This window comes from Panulirus ornatus, chromosome 10 (genome assembly GCF_036320965.1).
Source record: "Panulirus ornatus isolate Po-2019 chromosome 10, ASM3632096v1, whole genome shotgun sequence".
NCBI lineage: Eukaryota > Metazoa > Arthropoda > Malacostraca > Decapoda > Palinuridae > Panulirus > Panulirus ornatus.
In genome coordinates, this window is record NC_092233.1 from 43,230,452 (window position 1) to 43,253,645 (window position 23,194).

At 40.6% G+C, this 23,194-nt stretch overlaps 1 protein-coding gene across 1 annotated transcript in view; it reads right to left on the reverse strand.

Annotated features, from left to right (window-relative positions):
• Positions 1–2,141: 2,141 nt before the first annotated feature.
• Positions 2,142–23,194, reverse strand: part of LOC139750921 (low-density lipoprotein receptor-like) — a 93,599-nt gene continuing 72,546 nt past the window's right edge. Inside the window, exons 14-17 of the mRNA XM_071665813.1 lie at positions 21,109–21,289; positions 20,590–20,927; positions 16,521–16,709; positions 2,142–4,127 (exon numbers count right to left, since the gene is read on the reverse strand). Coding sequence (XP_071521914.1) covers positions 4,098–4,127; positions 16,521–16,709; positions 20,590–20,927; positions 21,109–21,289 — 738 coding nt within the window. The 3' untranslated portion in view covers positions 2,142–4,097. The remainder of the gene's footprint in view (positions 4,128–16,520; positions 16,710–20,589; positions 20,928–21,108; positions 21,290–23,194) is intronic.

The window sequence follows — 23,194 nt, forward strand, 5'->3', positions numbered from 1 at the left end:
CCCCGGGATAACTCAACAAACTTATACCTCTGTAATTTGAGGACTAACTTTCATCCCCTTTGCCTTTGTACAATGGCACTATGCAAGCATTCTGCCAATCCTCAGGCACCTCACCATGAATCATACATACATTAAATAACCTTGCCAACCAGTTAACAATACAGTCACCCCCTTTTTTAATAAATTCCACTGCAATACCATCCAAACCTGCTGCCTTGCCGGCTTTCACCTTCTGCAAAGCTTTTACTACCTCTTCTCTGTTTACCAAATCATTTTCCCTAACCCTCTCACTTTGCACACCACCTCGACCAAAACACCATATATCTGCCACTCCATCATCAAACACATTCAACAAACCTTCAAAATACTCACTCCATCTCCTCACATCGCCACTACTTGTTATCACCTCCCCAGTAGCCCCCTTCACTGAAGTTCCCATTTGCTCCCTTGTCTTACGCACTTTGTTTACCTCCTTCCAAAACATCTTTTTATTGACCCTAAAACTGAATGATACATTCTCACCCCAACTCTCATTTGCCCTCTTGTTCACCTCTCACACCTTTGTCTTGACCTCTTGCCTCTTTCTCTTATAAATCTCCCAGTCATTTGCATTATTTCCTTGCAAAAATCGTCCAAATGCCTCTCTGTTAATAATCTTACTTCTACATCCCACCACTCACTACCCTTTCTAATCTGCCCACCTTCCTCGCTTCTCATGCTCAAGCATCTTTTCCAGAAGCCATCACTGCTTCCCTAAATACATCCCATTCCTCCCCCACTCCCCTTACGTCCTTTGTTCCCACCTTTTTCCATTCTGTACTCAGTCTCTCCTGGTACCTCCTCACACAAGTCTCCTTCCCAAGCTCACTTACTCCCACCACTCTCTCCACCCCAACATTCTGTCTTCTTTTCTGAAACCTCTACAAATCTTCAACTTTGCCTCCACAAGATAATGATCAAGACATCCCTCCAGTTGCACCTCTCAGCACATTAACATCCAAAAGTCTCTCTTACGCGTGCCTATCAATTAACACGTAATCCAATAACACTTTCTGGCCATCTCTTCTAATTACATATGTATACTTATGTATATATCTCTTTTGAAAACAGGTATTCCCAATCACCAGTCCTTTTTCAGCACATAAATCTACAAGCTCTTCACCATTTCCATTTAGAACACTGAACACCCAATGTACACCAATTATTCCCTCAACTGCCACATTACTCACCTTTGCATTCAAATCACCCATCACTATACCCGGTCTTGTACATCAAAACTACTAACACACTCACTCTGCTGCTCCCAAAACACTTGCCTCTCATGGTCTTTATTCTCATGCCCAGGTGCATATGCACCAATAATCACCCATCTCTCTTCATCCACTTTCAGTTTTACCCATATCAATCTAGAATTTACTTTCTTACACTCTATCACATACTCCCACCAATCTTGTTTCAGGAGTACTGCTACTCCTTCCCTTGCTCTTGTCCTCTCACTAACCCCTGACTTTACTCCCAAGACATTCCAAAACCACTCTTCCCCTTTACCCTTGAGCCTCGTTTCACTCAGAGCTAAAACATCCAGGTTCCTGTCCTCAAACATACTACCTATCTTCTTTTTTCTCATCTTGGTTACATCCACACACATTTAGACACCCCAATCTGAGCCTATGAGGAGGATGAGCACTCCCTGGGTGACTCCTCCTTCTGTTTCCCCATTTAGAAAGTTAAAATACAAGGAGGGGAGTGTTTCCAGTCCCCCATTCTTGTCCCCTTTAGTCGCCTTCTATGACACGTGAGGAATGCGTGGGAAGGATTCTTTCTCCCCTATCCCCAGGGATATATATATTATTTTTTTTCATACATATTCGCCATTTCCCACGTTAGCAAGGTAGTTTGTTTGGACAACAAATTTAATTATATGACAAATGCACTCCTGTGTACATTTATAGGAAAATATAGTAAATTTAAGTAAATTTACAAGATTCAGACTACAAATAGTACACAATATGCAATACTCATGTACAATAAGCATAGCTATGGAAATATATTCTTAATGTAGGCAAGTGTCTGTCATGTATCACAACAGTTTGACTACAATGCTAAATATCAGTATACGGTAAAATGAAGTAAACAACACATAACATTTGACTGGAGTTTATTGCACATATAAAGTAAGTTTATTTGCATTAGCATCACAAAGATAGTGAAATGTCCCGTAACGTATAATGAAATCAGTATTTACCAGCGGGTAATATGTATTGTGCTAAATATTTCCATCACCAAAATAAGATTTAATATGGAAATCCTGTTATACAACAGAGCATTATGCCTTCCATTTCTTATTATTAAGTGACAATTGAGAAGTTTGATAATTAACAATAAAATTATTCATTTACAATGCAGCTACACAAAAAATTTAGTATGATCCCCTTATTCTTGTTTATACAACTGAATTAAATGATCACGTAAAGAACAATATGGGAGGATTTATAATTAACCAGTTTGATGGGGAAATATGTCCAAACCTCATCCCCAAAAATGCCTCATTGAATTAAATGGTTAATTTTTACAGGAAAACATTTGTCTCTAAGTGAATTCAAATTCAATCTCCTGCTGTAACATACACAATCAATAATTACAATGAGAGAAATGTAACTACATGTCATTATGTGCACTAAGTGGGCATATAAATCTCCAGACATTGGAAACTAGTGCAGCAGTTCTGAGAAATCTAACAGATGGGCAACATTTTACAAATAGTACTGATGACATAAGATACAAAATGATGAATAATGATGCTCATTACAGGAATCTCCTACATATCTTCACTTGAACTCCAGGCGAAGCTAAGAAGGAACTCCCAGTAACCTGAGCTGGTCGATGAATATTACTATTTACATTATTTACACAGAACAATTATATCACAGACAGAAAATAGTATATTATACAGAAAGGAACCTTCATTGTGCTAACCAGTCAGAATTATAAGTCGGAAATAAAACTGGCCTAAATTATATTCTATTTCTCTGAGAAATAAACAAAATCACAGTTTTCAAGGAAATTTGGATAAGGATCTAGTATTCTGTATCAAATATCTACATCTTTAGATACAGCTTATTAAACAGAAATTAAAGCATTCATGCCTATGAATTAATTTCCTAAAAGCTGTCTCCTAAAATGTTACTGAGTAAGATTTTACTGAGATCTTTAACTGCCACTGGACAAGTTATGTTCACCTTCCTTTTGAGGGAAGTTGGAATCTTTAACCTTATCATGTCATAATAAAAAAAAAAATTTTCTCAGTCTATTTACAGGAGGTACAAATAAACCAAAGTTATGAGCCACTGACAGTTTCACATTTCAAAAGCATTCCAGCTAAATCATAATTACTAATTTCTTACTATACTCATGAAAGATGCAAAATACTGTGTTGTACATTTCTTCAAGGAAAACTTATCATCTGTCTGGTGCATCAATGCAATAACTGGGAATGTGCTTCTAAATAATAAATAATGATTGATATTCTGTCTGCTGAATGGCCTTAAATAAAAAACTAAAAGCACGAAAAGTACTAGTGTAAATTAGCAAGTGGATCGTTTGATTCAGGTTCTGTATACTTGATATGTAACTGGCATTATCAACCTCTAAAAAGATTCAAGTTCTGTATACTTGATATGTGATTGGCATTTCTAACCTCTTAACAAAAATTTTCGAAGTGCATTTACAAATCAAAATTATGAAATGAATAGTACACATATAGCTCTTTTGAATATTGAACTGAAGATGTTAATGTGTTACATAACTGTAAATTTGTTACTCTCATGTCAGAATGAATAACTATTTCATGTCACTGTTAATGACTTTAAATACTGAAAGTATTAGGACACCCTTAGCTACATACTTAACACATGAGAGAGAGCCCTATCATAAGGGAAAAATTGTTGTATCACTGTTTTCAGCACCAGTCCTGAGCTGTTATATCATTGCCTCTTGGAGCATTTGTTATGTCCTCTCATATCACTACTCCTTAGAAAATTTTCCTTGAGCTTTAGTCTTAATAAAGTGTACCACACACAACATCATCCCAGTAAAGTTCACTTCTTGGGTGCGAGGGGAACATCATCCTGCAATAAAAAATGAAATTTATCTAAACAGTTACATGCGAGATCACAGTGAAGATTTTACAAGAAAATAAGTGTGGTGTGAACTGGAATGAATTAAGAAAAAGTTTGACAGCAGACAATATTTTGAATGATTACTAAACATAGGATGGTGTATAAATGATATCATCCTTTAAAAAATAAGACAAATTCATGTATGAATGATATTAACCTTTAAAGTAAGAAGATAAATTCATCCAATGCTTATAATGCCTCTCTATTTAGTTGAAAGTAAGTAGTAGTTGGTAGGCAGCCAACAACCAGGGAGGTATATTACCAGTACTACCTGCCTGGGAATCAGGAGGGTTAGTGACATCTGCTTAGTGAGCCAGCACTTTAATAGTTGTCAAGTTGCACTCCTCTGACCCAAGTAGCTGTCTCTTCTTTCTGCCTCGCCAACATGTGGACTACTGGCATTCTTTCCATACACATCAAATTATTCTTATCATACATAACACTTGATAACACTTAACTAATGCAGCTCATTCTTTGCAACTCTAGATTTTCCTGTGGTGAGCACTATGTGCTAGCCTTGGCTTTTGGCAGAATGGTAGGAACAGTAGACAGAAGTAGTAGGAAGGAATATTTAGGCAGGGTATTAGGTAGTAATATTAAATAGAAGTAGTCTGCCAATTGTGTTGTAAGAGCAGTATGGGGTCACATGGATTCTGTTGGTCTTAGAATGTGGATAGTTTGTTTCGTTGTATGTCTTCCGGCAAGATATTGTGTTGGTATTCACTTTGCGTCTACATGTTTGTGTGTGTAACTTTAAAACAAAGTTGGATTCTTGTCAGTAACTAGTCCAAAATTGTTTCAAATATCATCTCGAATGTTTTTGCACCAAACCATCATCAAACACATTAAAAAATCCTTCAAGATACTCAATCTCATCCTACCACTCACTACCCTGTCTAATCTGCCCACCTCCCACCTTTTGCATGCCACATACATCACTGCTTTCCTATATACCTCCCATTCCTCACCCACTACCCAAACTTCATTTGCTCCCACTTTCTACCATTCTACATTCAATCCCTCCAGGTATTTCTTCACACAAGTTTCCTTTCCAAGCTCACTTACTCTCACCACAATCTTTTCCCCAACACTGTCTCCTCTTTCTTTAAAACCACTACAAATCTTCACCCTCGCCTCCACAAGACATCTCATCAGCTGCCCCTCTAAGCACATTTACATTCAAAATTCTCCCTTTTACACACCTATCAATTAATACATAATCTAATAATGCCCACTGACCATCTCTCCTACTCACAAGTGTATACTTGTGTATAATCTCTCTTTTTAAACCAGGTACAGGTACACCACCGATTATTTGGCACTCTTGGTTCCAAAGACTTACTGGATTTACCATTTTGCCAGACCAACTATGGTCATGTAATAATAATTCATCAACACATCTCTAACCCACTAATGACACAATACTGTAGATGTCACACAGCTTACGCACCAAAACACCATGGTCCATTTTTTCAACAGTTCTACTTTATCTTCGAGTGATATGGACTGGTGTTTACATTTGACACCATGACTGATGCTCTCATATGTCTTAGAAGCCACACTAAGCTTAAATTTAAGCAAAATAAGCTAAGAATCTCACAGAATTGCAGTATCACCACAAAGTGCAGTGTAAAGACTGTAAATGAATGTGCCCTACACACAATGCCACCTGTGGCCACCCATTAAACTAGTCCGAGGCCATGGTAATTTCAAGTTCCCTCATGTAATTTTGTCTGGACTAAAGGAGGTGCCCAACCATAAACTGCCGGAAATTCGGTGGTGTACCTGTATTCTCAACCACTAGTCTTTTTTCTGAACACAACTCCGAACGCTCTTCACCATTTCCATTCATAATACTGATATCCCTTGTGCACCAATTATACCACCCTCAACTGCCACATTCCTTACCTTCATGTTTAAATCATCCATCACTAATATCAGCTCTCATGCAACTACCTTCACATTTAAATCACCCTTCATGAATACCTTGTCTTGTGCACTAAAACTGCTGACACACTTGTTCAACTGTACCCAAAACATTTGCCCTTCATGATCTTTCTTCTCATGGCCAGGTGGATAAGCACCAACAATCACCCATCTCTCTCTCTCTCTCTCTCTTTCCCTCTCTCTCTCTCTCTCTCTCTCTCTCTCTCTCTCTCTCTATATATATATATATATATATATATATATAGATGGGGTTGTTAGGGAGGTGAATGCAAGAGTTTTGGAAAGAGAGGCAAGTATGCAGTCTGTTGTGGATGAGAGAGCTTGGGAAGTGAGTCAGTTGTTGTTCACTGATGATACAGCGCTGGTGGCTGTTTCATGTGAGAAACTGCAGAAGCTAGTGACTGAGTTTAGTAAAGTGTGTGAAACAAGAAAGTTGAGAGTAAATGTGAATAAGAGTAAGGTTATTAGGTACAGTAGGGTTGAGGGTCAAGTCAATTGGGAGGTAAGTTTGAATGGAGAAAAACTGGAGGAAGTGAAGTGTTTTAGATATCTGGTAGTGGATTTGGCAGCGGATGGAACCATGGAAGCGGAAGTGAATCGTAGGGTGAGGGAGGGGGCAAAAATTCTGGGAGCCTTGAAGAATGTGTGGAAGTCGAGAACATTATCTCGGAAAGCAAAAATGGGTATGTTTGAAGGAATAGTGGTTCCAACAACGTTGTATGGTTGCAAGGCGTGGGCTATGGATAGAGTTGTGCGGAGGAGGGTGGATGTGCTGGAAATGAGATGTTTGAGGACAATATGTGGTGTGAGGTGGTTTGATCGAGTAAGTAATAATAGGGTAAGAGAGATGTGTGGTAATAAAAAGAGTCTGGTTGAGAGAGCAGAAGAGGGTGTTTTGAAATGGTTTGGTCACATGGAAAGAATGAGTGAGGAAAGATTGACAAAGAGGATATATGTGTCGGAGGTGGAGGGAACAAGGAGAAGTGGGAGACCAAATTGGAGGTGGAAAGATGGAGTGAAAAAGATTTTGAGTGATCGGGGCCTGAACATGCAGGAGGGTGAAAGATGGGCAAGGAATAGAGTGAATTGGATCGATGTGGTATACCGGGGTTGACGTGCTGTCAGTGGATTGAATCAGGGCATGTGAAGCGTCTGGGGTAAACCACAGAAAGTTCTGTGGGGCCTGGATGTGGAAAGGGAGCTGTGGTTTCGGGCATTATTGCATGACAGCTAGAGACTGAGTGTGAACGAATGGGGCCTTTGTTGGCTTTTCCTAGCGCTACCTCGCACACATGAGTGGGGAGGGGGATGGTATTCCATGTGTGGCGAGGTGGCGATGGGAATGAATAAAGGCAGACAGTGTGAATTGTGTGCATGGGTATATATGAATGTGTCTGTGTGTGTATATATATGTGTACATTGAGATGTATAGGTATGTATATTTGCGTGTGTGGACGTGTATGTATATACATGTGTATGGGGGTGGGTTGGGCCATTTCTTTCGTCTGTTTCCTTGCGCTACCTCGCAAACGTGGGAGACAACGACAAAGCAAAATATAAATAAATAAAATGTATATATATCCCTGGAGATAGGGGTGACAGAAAACTTCCCACACATTCCTCACATGTCGTAGAAGGTGACTAAAAGAAGACAGGATCGGGGGGTTAGAAACCCTCCCCTCCTTGTATTTTAACTTTCTAAAAGGGGAAACAGAAGAAGGAGTCATGTGGGGAGTGCTCATCCTCCTTGAAGGCTCAGATTGGGGTGTCTAAATGTGTGTGGATGTAACGATGATGAGAAAAAAGGAGAGACAGGTAGTATATTTGAGGAAAGGAACCAGGATGTTTTGGCTCTGAGTGAGACGAAGCTCAACGGTAAAGGGAAAGAGTGGTTTGGGAATGTTTTGAGAGTAAAGTCAGGGGTTGGTGAGAGGACAAGAGCAAGGGAAGGAGTAGCACTACACCTGAAACAGGAATGGTGGGAGTATGTGATAGAGGGTAAGAAAGTAAACTCTAGAGTGATATGGGTAAAACGGAAAGTGGATGGAGAGAGATGGGTAATTATTGGTGCATAATGCACCTGGGCATCAGAAGAAAGGTCATGAGAGGGAAGTGTTTTGGGAACAGCTGAGTGACTGTGTTAGCAGTTTTGATGCACGAGACTGGGTTATAGTGATGGGTGATTTGAATGCAAAGGTGAGAAATGTGGCAGTTGAGGGAATAATTGGTGTACATAGGGTATTCAGTATTGGAAATGGAAATGGTGACGAGCTTGTAGATTTGTGTGCTGATAAAGGACTGGTGATTGGGAATACCTGATTTAAAAAGAGAGATGTTCTTAAGTATACGTATGTAAGTAGGAGAGATGGCCAGAGAGCGTTATTGGATTACGTGTTAATCGATAGGCGCGTGAGAGAGAGACTTTTGGATGTTAATGTGATGAGAGATGCGACTGGAGGGATGTCTGATCATGATCTTGTGGAGGCAAAGGTGAAGATTGTAGAGGTTTTCAGAAAGGAAGAGAGAATGTTGGGGTGAAGAGAGTGGTGAGAGTAAGTGAGCTTGGGAAGGAGACTTGTGTGAGGAAGTACCAGGAAACACTGAGTGCAGAGTGGAAAAAGGTGAGAGCAAAGGACGTAAGGGGAGTTGGTGAGGAATGGGTTATATTTAGGGAAGCAGTGATGGCTTGTGCAAAAGATGCTTGTGGCATGAGAAGCGTGGGAGGTGGGCAGATTAGAAAGGGTAGTGAGTAGTGGGATGAAGAAGTAAGATTATGAGTGAAAGAGAAGAGAGAGGCATTTGGACGATTTTTGCAGGAAAATAGTGCAAATGACTGGGAGATGTATAAAAGAAAGAGGCGGGAGGCCAAGAGAAAGGTGCAAGAGGTGAAAAAGAGGGCAAATGAGAGTTGCCGGAAGATGAAAGCCGGCAAGATAGCGGGTTTGGATGGTATTGCAGTGAAATTTATGAAAAAAAGGGGGTGACTGTGTTGTTGACCAGTTGGTGAGGATATTCAATGTATGTATGACTCATGTTGAGGTGCCTGAGGATTGGCTAAATGCATGCATAGTGTCATTGTATAAAAGCAAAGGGGATAAAGGTGAGTGCTCAAATTACAGACGTATAAGTTTGTTGAGTATTCCTGGGAAACTATATGGGAGGGTATTGATTGAGAGGGTGAAAGCATGTACAGAGCATCATATTGGGGAAGAGCAGTGTGGTTTCAGAAGTAGTAGAGGATGTGTGGGTCAGGTTTTTGTTTTGAAGAATGTATGTGAGAAATACTTAGAAAAGCAAATGGATTTGTATGTAGCATTTATGGATCTGGAGAAGGCATATGATAGGGTTGATAGAGATGCTCTGTGGAAGGTATGAAGAATATATGGTGTGGGAGGCAAGTTGTTAGAAGCAGTAAAAAGTCTTTATTGAGGATGTAAGGCATGTGTACGAGTAGGAAGAGAGTTAAGTGATTGGTTTTCAGCGAATGTCGGTTTTCAGCGAATGTCGGTTTGTGGCAGGGGTGCATGATGTCTACATGGTTGTTTAATTTCTCTATGGATGGGGTTGTTAGGGAGGTGAATACAAGAGTTTTGGAGAGAGGGGCAAGTATGCAGTCTAATGTGGGAAGTGTGTCAGTTGTTGTTCGCTGATGATATAGCGCTGGTGGCTGATTCATGTGAGAAATTGCAGGAGCTGGTGAGTGAAGTTGGTAAAGTGTATGAAAGAAGAAAGCTGAGTAAATGTGAATAAGAGCAAGGTTATTAGGTACAGTAGGGTTGAGGGACAAGTCAATTGGGAGGTAAGTTTGAATGGAGAAAAACTGGAGGAAATGAAGTGTTTTAGATATCTGGGAGTGGATCTGGCAGCCGATGGAACCATGGAAGTGGAAGTGAGTCACAGGGTGAGGGAGGGGCCAAAAGTTCTGGGAGCATTGAAAAATAACATTGTTGGTACCACTATTCCTTCAAACATACCCATTTTTGCTCTCCAAGATAACTTTCTCACCTTCCACACATTCTTCCTCACTCCCAGAACTCTCGTCCTCTCTCCCACCCTGTGACTCACTTCCACTTCCATGGTTCCATCCTCTGCTGAATCCACTCGCAGATATCTAAAACACTTCAGTTCCTCCAATTTTTCTCCATTTAGACTTACCTCCCAACTGACGTGTCCCTCAACCCTACTGAACCTAATAACCTTGCTCTTATTCACATTTACTTTCAGCTTTCTTCTTTCACACAATTTACCAAACTCACCTTCTGCAGTTTCTCACCCGAATCAGCCACCAGTGCTGTATCATCAGCGAACAACAACTGACTCAGTTTCTAAGCCCTCTCATCCACAACAGACTGCATACTTGCCCCTCTCTCCAAAACTCTTGCATCTACCTCCCTAATAACCCCATCCATAAAGAAATTAAACAACCATGGAGACATCATGCACCCCTCCCGCAAACTGACAGTCACTGGGAACCAATCACGTTCCTCTCTTCCTACTTGTACACGTGCCTTACATCCTCGATAAGAACTTTTCACTGCTTCTAGCAACTTACCTCCCACACCATATACACTTATTACCTTCAATAGAGCATCTCTATCAATTCTATAATATGCCTTCTCCAGATCCATAAATGCCACATACAAATCCATTTGTTTTTCTAAGTATTTCTCACATACATTCTTCAAAGTAAACACCTGATCCACACATCCTCTACCTCTTCTGAAACCACACTACTCTACCCCAATCTAATGCTCTGTAGATGCCTTCATCCTTTCAGTCAATAACCTCCCATATAATTTCCCAGGAATACTTAACAAACTTATACCTCTGTAATTTGAGCACTCAACTTTATCCCCTTTGCCTTTGTATAATGGCACTATGCATGCATTTTGCTAATCCTCAAGCACTTCACCATGAACCATACATACATCGAATATCCTCATCAACTAGTCAACAACATAGTTACCCCCTTTTTTAATAAATTCCACAGCAATACCATCCAAACCCGCAGCCTTGACGGCTTTCATCTTCCGCAAAGCTTTCACTACCTCTTCTCTGTTTACCATACCATTCCCCCTGACTCCTCTCACTTCGCACACCACCTCGACCAAAACACCTTACATCTCCGGAAGTATATGTGCGTGTGTGGACGTGTATGTATATACATGTGCATTTGGGTGGGTTGGGCCATTCTTTTGTCTGTTTCCTTGTGCTACCTCACTAATGCAGGAGACAGCAAGAAAGTATTATAAATATATATAAATAAAAAAATATATATCAACCTTCCCTTGTCCATATGGAGAGAATGAGTCAGGAAAGAATGACAAAGGCGATATATGTGTCAGAAGTGGAGGTAACATGGAGAACGGGGAGATTGAAAAATGACCTGAAAAAGATTTTGAGTAATATGGGCCTGAACATGCAGGAGGGTGAAAGGTATGCACAGGGTAGAGTGAATTAGGACAATGTTGTATAATTGGGTTGAAGTTCTATCAATGGACTGAACAAGGGGATGCGAAGTGTCTGAGTTAAACCATGGAAAGGTCTGTGGGGCCTGGTTGTGGATAGTTATAGAAAGGATGTGGCCTTTCTTTGTCTCTTCCTGGCACTACCTTGCTAATAAGGAAAACTGTGATCAGGTAAGAAATATTTATGTGTGCATGCATGCATGCATGTATGTGTGTGTGTGTGTGTGTGTGTGTTTTACTGGACTCCACTTGCTAAAGGTTACACTATGGCTGAAAAGTCATCATTGGTAAGACTGCATCATTGGGAGTACAGTCTCCTCAAAAAGTTTTTTACTCCAAAGGAATCTACATTTCCCTGCCACTGGAAAGAGTGTATCCATAGGCTGCAGGAGCCTTTAGGAATGTCCTGGGTAATAGCTGGACCCCTTTGAAAGGAACTGGTCTTGGGGTAATTATGAATAAATAAATGAATATACACTTAATACTTCCTGCCTCAGGAGCCCCTCCTATCTTTGTGAAGCTCCTGCAGCACTCAGGAAGCTGACCAAATCCATTGGTCAGAACCACAGGTCATAAAGAGTTGTGGTGTTGTCTGTGTGGCAATGTGCACAGAGTGCAAGGTATTTGCATAGGAAGCGCTCAGTCTTCTTTTTGGTAGTTGTATTATGGGCATGAAGGATCTTGGGATATGTTGAAACACTGTTTGTTGTCTTGTAGAGAGGGATGATGTTGAGAGAATAAGTGGGAGAGTGAAACTCATGTTTTTCAATGGAATAACATTTCTGGTGGGAGTATGTCTGTTTAGATGGAGTTTAAAATTGAGTTGGGAGGTCATTTCTTTAGTGCTTTTGGGGGTATTTCAGAGGGAATGTGTTATGTCATTGCTATATTTGTTGGGGTGAGGAGATCCACGAGTAGAGGTTACTGAAGTGTGAGGTAACTTGGATGTTATTGGTTGGTTATCAAGTGGTTTGGGTAGAAGCAGTTGCAAAGAACTGGGTGCTATGCCATTTAAGGTGGATCTGTATAGGAAGGATCTCTGTTTCACTGTAAAGGTGATAGGTGTTTGTGATTGCTAGGAAGCCACTGATCATTCTAAAAGCATTATTTTGAGAGGTTTGCAGCTCTGTTATATTTGCTTTTGAGAGGGTGGAACACCAGGCACATGAGGCACAGTCTAAAGTGGAGGAGATTATCAAATCATTTGTATAAGATGTTGAGAGATTCTTTTTGTGCCAGTTAGTGTTATGAAGGCATCCCTGAGGTAGGAGAGAAGGAATTCTACCTCCGTATTCCCTGCGTGTTGTAGAAGGCGACTAAAAAGGATGGGAGTGGGAAGCTGGAAATACTTCCCTCCAGTTTTTACTTTTCCAAAACTAGTTTTTTACTTTTCCATATTTGATCGCCATTCCCCCTTTTAGCATGGTAGTGCTGGGAAACAGACGAAGAAAGACACATCCACTTTGCACATACATATGCATGTGCATACAAATATATACATATACATACACATACAAATACATATATACACATGTGCATATTCATAGTTGCTCACCATCATCCATTCCTGATGCCATCCCATCCCACAGGAAACAGCACAAATGCATGAAGGAAAAGAAAATTATTACATTCTCAGTTGTTATTGTTCGCTGATGGTACAGCTCTGGGGGGGGGCTGATTCGAGTAAGAAACTGCAGAGTTAGGTGAATGACTTTAGTAAAGTGTGTGAAAGGAGAAAGTTGAGAGTAAATGTGAATAAGAGCTAGATTATTAGGTTTAGTAGGGCTGAGAGACAAGTTAATTGGGATGTACGTTTGAATAAAGAAAAATTGGAGGAAGTGAGGTGTCTTAGATATTTGGGAGTGGATTTAGCAGCGAATGGAACCAGGGAAGCAAAAGTAAGTCACAGGGAGGGGGAAGGGGGCGAAGGTTCTGGAAGCGATGAAGAGTGTGTAGGAAGAGAAAACATTATCTCGGGGAGCAAAAATGGGTATGTTTGAAGGAACAGTAGTTCCAACACTTCTATATGATTGTGAGGCATGGGCTATAGATTAGGGTTGTACAGAGAAGGGTGGATGTGTTGGAAATGAAATGTTTGAGGACAATAGGTGGTGTGAGGTGTTTTGATCGAGTAAGTAATGAAATGGTAAGAGAGAAGTGTGGAAATGAAAAGAGTGTGGTTGAGAGAGCAGAAGTGGGTGGGTTGAAGTGGTTTGGACATATGGAGAGAATCAGTGAGGAAAGACTGATGAAGGGGCTATATGTGTCAGAGGTGGAGGGAACAAGAAGTGGGAGATCAAATTGGAGGTGGAAGGATGGAGTGAAAAAGATTTTAAGCAATCAGGGCCTGAACATACAGGAGGGTGAAAGGCATGCAAGGAATAGAGGGAATTTAAATGATGTAGTATACTGGGGTGGATGTGCTCAATGGATTGAACCAGGGCATGTGAAGCATCTGAGGTAAACCATGGAAAGGTCTGTGGGGCCTGGATGTGGATAGGGAGCTGGGTTTTGGTGCATTACACATGACAGCTAGAGACTTAGTGCGAGTGAATGTGGCCTTTTTTGTCAGTTTTCCTGGTGCTACCTTGCTGAAGCAGAGGGTGGCGATGCTGTTTCCTGTAGGGTGTGGTGGCATTGTGAATGGATGAAGGCATATATCTATATGGCTGTGTATGTGTATGCATATGTATGTATAAGTTGAAATGTATATGTATGTGTTTGTATATAAGTGTGTATATGAGGGGATGGGTTTTCTTCGTCTGTTTCCAGGCACTTCCTTGCTGGCACGGGAAATGGCAATCAAGTATAATAAGAAAAATAATATGTCTCTGACCTAAATGCCCTTCTTCTACTACCCTATCATTAAACAAGGTCAATAATCCTTCAAAATGTTCATGACATCTCTTTCCTCACTTCATCCTTACCTGTTAATATTTGCCCCCTTTAACAATGTTCCCACTTGTTCTCTAGTTTTTCTCACACTAGTAATCTCCTTTCAAAACATCTTTTCCTTCTTGAAGTTTCCTGATACTCACTTATTCCAGCTATAATAGGCCCCCTTTTTCCACTCCCACTGCTGCTTTCTCTTTTACATGTTCCAATCTTTTGCAGTCCTTGCCTGTAAGTTATGCCCAAACACCTCTCTTTTCTCCTTCACAAGCTACTTTGTTTTGTCACATCACCATCCATTACCCTTTCTCACCCACCCACCTCCCACCTTCTGCAAGACACACTCTTCCATTGCACATGCCAGCACTGCTTCCCTAAACATCTCCCATTCCTCACTCACTTCCCTTGCTTCATTTTCTCTCCTGTTTTGCCATTCTACACTCAATTTCTCATTTGTCTCCTTTTCATGCTCACTCTCACCACCCCTTTCTCACTCACCTCATTTCCTCTTTTACAAATACCTCTACAAATCTTTACCCATGCATGCCTCTACTAGGTAATGATCAGACATTCCACCAACTTCCCCTCTCAAACCATTCACATCTATGAGTCTCTCTTTTTCATGCTTATCAATTAGTATGTAATCTAATAAAGCAATCTTATAATCTTTCCCACTAAACCATGTATGCTTATGAATGTCCCTCTTTTTAAACTAGGTAAACCCAAACATCAGTCCATCCAGCACACAACCCCACAAGTTGTTCCCATTGCTCTTTATTTCACTGAATTTCCCATGTCTCCCTGTTATACTCTCAACTGCCACATCTCTCACACTTGCATTTGAATCACCCAACTCAAATACCTGATCTCTTGCATAAAAACTGCTGAAACACTCACTCAACCGCTCCTTAAACATTTGCCTCACATCAACTTCCTTCTCATGGACGAGTGCATAGACACTAATAATTATCCATCATTTACAATCCACTTTCATTTTCACCGGTATTAATAATCAAGCATAATTTGCAATCCATTTTCATTTTCACTTACATTAGTCTAAGCTCCTATTCCTACACTCATTTACACATTTCCACTACTTTTGCTTGGCAGTTGTGCTACCCTTACATTTGTTTTTGCCCTGACACTAACTCCTCACTGAACCCCAAATAAATTCTTAAAGCATTCTTCAACTTTACCCTTGAGCTTTTTTTTTTTTTCACTCAGATCCAAAACATTCAGGTTTCTTTCCTCATACATACTATCTATCTCTCCCTTCTCACTTCCACACACTTTCAGACACCCCTTCATGCTTGGCTCTTTTTCTTTTGTTCTATCATTCACCAAACAAAATACAAAAAGGAGGTGGGGTTTCAACCTCCTGCTCCTGCCTCTCTTAACCTCCTTCTACATCACTCTATAACTAACCACCAACCTCCATGTAGAAATAAAAAACTTACCTCTGCCTCACACTTTAGTAACCTCTACTCACAAATTCCTTGATCCCAAGAAATATAACAATAATAACACATAAACACTGAAATAACCTGACAAGCACTAAACAACTGACCATCCAATTCATCCTTGAAATTCCATCCCACAAGTATACCTATCAGAAACCATGATCCCCAAACAAACAAGAGTCATACAACACTACAAACATCATTTCAAAATATCCTAAGATCATCCATGCCTACGATACAGCTACCATAAAGAAGATACTGAGCACTTACTACCCAACTGCCCTTCCTTCTCTGCACACAGATGCACACACAACATTAACAACATTTTATGACCTGTACTCCTGAATGCTGAAGGAGCCTCACCTGAGGCAGGAAGGTAAGGTAAGATAATCAAAGGAGCATACTATAGGACTAAGATGAGCCATGACTCACAAATATGAAGGAGACTTTGCTACTGCACCTTGAACTACAGCAGAAAATGGTTTATGAATGTTGAAACAAATTCAAGCTATCGTGGCCTTATAAACACTTCTTTTGCTATATTTCACAAAAAAGTTGTAAAAAAGTTTTCTTACATCATCTATTAAGGGTGTTTCAGGTCTTTCCGTGCAATGGTAGTCTCTTGGGTTATACAGTAACTCATCCTGACTGAGTATATAGCCACCACCATCCATTTCTTCATCGGTTGTTTTCCGATACACTGGATTAGGGAAACGGGAATGTAGGATGACTCCCCGACGCACCTTCCACCATCCAACAAACATCTGTAGCATAAGAGTATTTAACAGTTTATATTAGACATATTTTTACTCCCATGGTGTAGGAGTTAGCATTCCTGACCATAACGCTTTCATGGGCTGCCCAGGGTCGAGTGCATAGGTTTGAATCCTGGTTGAGGCAGTCAGTCCACAGTCAACGCAGCTGTTCATCCACCCCTAAAGGTTGGTCAATAAAATGGGTGCCTGATTAGAGCCTCAGCTGCCCATGCTGTCTCAGCTAGCAAAATATAAACACATTCGATCTCCTATCATTCTGAACGTTAGGCATTTTCTTTTTAAACATGCCTAAACTGAAAACATATCTTGACCTGTATATAAAATATGACTTTACTAGTACCTGCCACCCTATGACTCACTAACCCCCATGGTTCCATCCACTGCCACAGCCACTCCCCGGTACCTATAGCACTCCACTTCCTCAAAGACCTCACTATTGAAAATCATACTCAATACCTAACTTTAGTTTACAATCACCCAAACAATTTTTGTTGCACACACTCTCAAACTCTTACCCCAGCTTCTGGAGATTCTCTCGAACCTGGCATTAGAGCAGTGTCTTCTGCAAATAAAAAACAATTCACCTTTCAAGCATCCTTCACCCACAGCAGCATGTAGACTTGTCTCTCACTCAAAGACTATTTTATTCACCTCCTTTACCATCTCATCCTTCAACAGATTAAATAATGATAATATCACACATCCTTGTTGCAAAGCCACCTTCACCAGAAACAACTCACTCTCCTCCCATCCAACTAGCAGACATGCCTTACTCTCTTTGTTAAAGCTCCTTACTGTGCACTGGCCCTTAAAAAGATTGGATTCAATCACAAACCAAGCTGTGTCTAATGCAGCAGACTCATATTTTAACATGAAAACATGAATAATGCAACTGAAGGGATAAAATAATAATATCTACTTAATACAATAATAGTTTCATGAATTACCTTTTATACACAGATGGGATTTCTCCCAGAAAGCAGAATCACTATGGCTTGATTTCATAACATCACATTATTCCAATTTCTGTCATTGTTGCTTAAATTCTGGGTGATGGTTCTTTACTTCTGATATATTAAATTTCATCAATACCAAAACTATAAATGCTGAAACCTGAACCATGTGCCAGCAATAGACAAATCACTTTATGCAGTGTCCCTTTGGACTTGAGAATAAATGCACCATTACAATGCCTGAGTTATTACTTACTTTTTAATGAATGATTTTTCATCATTGTAAACATTTGCATAGCATTACCTCCATATGTTCATGAGGAAAAAATGAAAAGGTCATCCTCATAAGTAGGATGAAGCACTTTAAAGCAGATTTGGCAAAAGAGGTACAAAAAAGTGATGTTCAATGCAGGACTTATGTTAATTACATTTACATTATTCTTTGCTTTTACTAACAAGCATCAATTATTCACTTTACTTGTACTACTTTATGGGTAGATTTATTAACTTTTTTTTGTATGAGAAATCACACACACACACACATATATATATATATATATATATATATATATATATATATATATATATATATATATATATATATATATATATTTTTTTTTTTTTTTTTTTTATACTTTGTCACTGTCTCCCGCGTTTGCGAGGTAGCGCAAGGAAACAGACGAAAGAAATGGCCCAACCCCCCCCCATACACATGTATATACATACGTCCACACACGCAAATATACATACCTACACAGCTTTCCATGGTTTACCCCACAAGCTTCACATGCCCTGCTTCAATCCACTGACAGCACGTCAACCCCGGTATACCACATCACTCCAATTCACTCTATTCCTTGCCCTCTTTTCACCCTCCTGCATGTTCAGGCCCCGATCACACAAAATCTTTTTCACTCCATCTTTCCACCTCCAATTTGGTCTCCCTCTTCTCCTTGTTCCCTCCACCTCCGACACATATATCCTCTTGGTCAATCTTTCCTCACTCATCCTCTCCATGTGCCCAAACCACTTCAAAACACCCTCTTCTGCTCTCTCAACCACGCTCTTTTTATTTCCACACATCTCTCTTACCCTTACGTTACTCACTCGATCAAACCACCTCACACCACACATTGTCCTCAAACATCTCATTTCCAGCACATCCATCCTCCTGCGCACAACTCTATCCATAGCCCACGCCTCGCAACCATACAACATTGTTGGAACCACTATTCCTTCAAACATACCCATTTTTGCTTTCCGAGATAATGTTCTCGACTTCCACACATTCTTCAAGGCTCCCAGGATTTTCGCCCCCTCCCCCACCCTATGATCCACTTCCGCTTCCATGGTTCCATCCGCTGCCAGATCCACTCCCAGGTATCTATATATATATATATATATATCTATATATATATATATATATATATGTATATAAGAATATATGGTGTGGGAGGCAAGTTGTTAGAAGCAGTGAAAAGTTTTTATCGAGGACGTAAGGCATGTGTACGTGTAGGAAGAGAGGAAAGTGATTGGTTCTCAGTGAATGTAGGTTTGCGGCAGGGGTGTGTGATGTCTCCATGGTTGTTTAATTTGTTTATGCATAGGGTTGTTAGGGAGGCGAATGCAAGAGTTTTGGAAAGAGGGGCAAGTATGCAGTCTGTTGTGGATGAGAGAGCTTGGGAAGTGAGTCAGTTGTTGTTCGCTGATGATACAGCGCTGGTGGCTAATTCATGTAAGAAACTGCAGAAGCTGGTGACTGAGTTTGGTAAAGTGTGTGAAAGAAGAAAGTTAAATGTGAATAAGAGCAAGGTTATTAGGTACAGTAGGGTTGAGGGTCAAGTCAATTGGGAGGTAAGTTTGAAAGGAGAAAAGCTGGAGGAAGTGAAGTGTTTTAGATATCTGGGAGTGGATTTGGCAGCGGAAGTGAATCATAGGGTGGGGGAGGGGGCGAAAATTCTGGGAGCCTTGAAGAATGTTTGGAAGTCGAGAACATTATCTCGGAAAGCAAAAATGGGTGTTTGAAGGAATAGTGGTTCCAACAATGTTGTATGGTTGCGAGGCGTGGGCTATGGATAGAGTTGTGCGCAGGAGGGTGGATGTGCTGGAAATGAGATGTTTGAGGACAATATGTGGTGTGAGGTGGTTTGATCGAGTAAGTAATGTAAGGGTGAGAGAGATGTTTGGAAATAAAAAGAGTGTGGCTGAGAGAGCAGGAGAGGGTGTTTTGAAATGGTTTGGTCACATGGAGAGAATGAGTGGGGAAAGATTGACCAAGAGGATATATGTGTCAGAGGTGGAGGGAACGAGGAGAAGTGGGAGACCAAATTGGAGGTGGAAAGATGGAGTGAAAAAGATTTTGAGTGATCGGGGCCTGAACATGCAGGAGGGTGAAAGGCGGGCAAGGAATAGAGTGAATCGGAATGATGTGGTATACCGGGGTCGAGGTGCTGTCAATGGACTGAACCAGGGCATGTGAAGCGTCTGTGGTAAACCATGCAAAGTGTGTGGGGCCTGGATGTGGAAAGGGAGCTGTGGTTTCGGTGCATTATTACATGACATCTAGAGACTGAGTGTGAACGAATGGGGCCTTTGGTGTTTTTCCTAGCGCTACCTCGCACACATGAGGGGGGAGGGGGTTGTTATTCCATGTGTGGCGAGGTGGCGATGGGAACAAATAAAGGCAGCCAGTATGAATTATGTACATGTGTATATATGTATATGTCTGTGTGTGTATATATATGTGTACATTGAGATGTATAGGTATGTATATTGTGCGTGTGTGGACATGTATGTATATACATGTGTATGTGGGCGGGTTGGGCCATTCTTTCGTCTGTTTCCTTGCGCTACCTCGCTAACGCGGGAGACAGCGACAAAGCAAAATAATATAATAATAGGATCACTAAACTTACCACTACAGCTAGTGCTAGCACCACAGTAAAGCCAAGAGCAACTCCAAGGATCATGCCAACTTGAGGACTTGTGTTAACTGGAGGTCTTTCGAATGGATTTTCAGTAGAACCTATTAAGCTGGAACTCTGAGTACCATCTAATGATACTGATGTAGGTATACTTAGAGGGCGTGGAGCCTCATCTGAAGATACTGGTGTAGGAGCACCTTTAGAACTGGAACTCTGAGTACCATCTGAAGACACAGGGGACATTGTTACAATAATGCTGTGATCTTTTACACTTGGAGTATCACTCTTGTGCTCAATTGAAGTTACAGCAGGAGGTAAGTCTGTAGTATCTGTAAAAGGAGCAAATAGCATTATAAATTAACCATAAATGTTACCATAGAAATATACAATTTTCTTATGGCTCTTTAGATGCTCTGATTAGATAATACTATCTCATGATACAACAGACAATACCATTATGATTCCTAATTAAAGTACTAGCAAACAAATGCAACTAAAAAGAGTACTCACCATAAGTAACACAAGTGGCATAATCCTCAGTTGAAAGCACCATGTTATCTGGGCAAACACACAGTGGAATACCCAGAACACTACGTACACAAAAATGACTGCATGTATGAGATGTGCATACATTTTCCCCCTCTAGCTGCCGATTTTTGTGATACACATGAACTACCTTTGGCGATTCAAGCTGTAAAAAGAAAATTATTTGTTTTCAGTCTTTCAATATCACAGAAGACAATCAAAGAACATTTATAAACCCAAAATTAGCATCTCATTCTCAAGTGAAAGCATATCCTGATCAATGAAACAGAAGTAACAATATGAAATTTGATGAAAACCTCTTCTCCCTTCTTGGAAGCATGCCTTAGTGCAGCCAATCATTAAGAAAGGGGACTCTTCTAACCTTTCCAACTATTACCTTGGTGCTCTCTCCTCTGCTGCCTTAAAGTCTTTAACTGTCCACTTAGAATTCCATTTGTTCTTGCATATCATAAATATGACTTCCACAATGAACTCTCCAGTATGACTCTACTCTGGTCTCCTGTATGACTCTACTCTGGTCCTCCTGACTCAGGGATTTTGGTGAATCTTTTGTTTTGGCTCTCAACATTTCCAGAGAAAATGGCAGAGTGTGGCACTTGGTGTGGCACAGTCTTAGCATATCTGCTTCTCTTTGTTCTTTGATGGTTCATGGCAGTAGTCAATCCTGAAGCTCTGATGGTCTATAGCAGTAGTCAATCCTGAAGCAAATTCTCTCTCAATGCCCAATTGCCTACTCTCTCCATAAATGATCTTCATCTTCAAACTTTAATTCTATTTACTCTCATGGTTATAATTCCACTCTGCATACTTAAATTTCCTCCCCTCCTCACTCTAAAACTCATATTCTTGTACTGAACATATTTCCTTTCTTAATGCATTGTGTACCATCTCAGAGCAAGGAAGCAGTAACCTGGTTAAATTCGACAGTGCTACAATGCAATTTCCACCTAATCTCTTCCAAATAGTCACATTTTCCCTCTGTTCAATCTCAAAAACCACAGTTCAGCCCTGCAATAACATATAAAAGTCAGGCATAACCATATCATCCATATATATATATATATATATATATATATATATACACATATATATATATATATATATATATATATATCATTTTTTTTTATTATACTTTGTCGCTGTCTCCCGCGTTAGCGAGGTAGCGCAAGGAAACAGACGAAAGAAATGGCCCAACCCCCCCCATACACATGTATATACATACGTCCACACACGCAAATATACATACCTACACAGCTTTCCATGGTTTACCCCAGACGCTTCACATGCCTTGATTCAATCCACTGACAGCACGTCAACCCCGGTATACCACATCGCTCCAAATCACTCTATTCATTGCCCTCCTTTCACCCTCCTGCATGTTCAGGCCCCGATCACACAAAATCTTTTTCACTCCATCTTTCCACCTCCAATTTGGTCTCCCTCTTCTCCTCGTTCCCTCCACCTCCGACACATATATCCTCTTGGTCAATCTTTCCTCACTCATTCTCTCCATGTGCCCAAACCACTTCAAAACACCCTCTTCTGCTCTCTCAACCACGCTCTTTTTATTTCCACACATCTCTCTTACCCTTACGTTACTCACTCGATCAAACCACCTCACACCACACATTGTCCTTAAACATCTCATTTCCAGCACATCCATCCTCCTGCGCACAACTCTATCCATAGCCCACGCCTCGCAACCATACAACATTGTTGGAACCACTATTCCTTCAAACATACCCATTTTTGCTTTCCGAGATAATGTTCTCGACTTCCACACATTCTTCAAGGCCCCCAGAATTTTCGCCCCCTCCCCCACCCTATGATCCACTTCCGCTTCCATGGTTCCATCCGCTGCCAGATTCACTCCCAGATATCTAAAACACTTCACTTCCTCCAGTTTTTCTCCATTCAAACTCACCTCCCAATTGACTTGACCCTCAACCCTACTGTACCTAATAACCTTGCTCTTATTCACATTTACTCTTAACTTTCTTCTTCCACACACTTTACCGAACTCAGTCACCAGCTTCTGCAGTTTCTCACA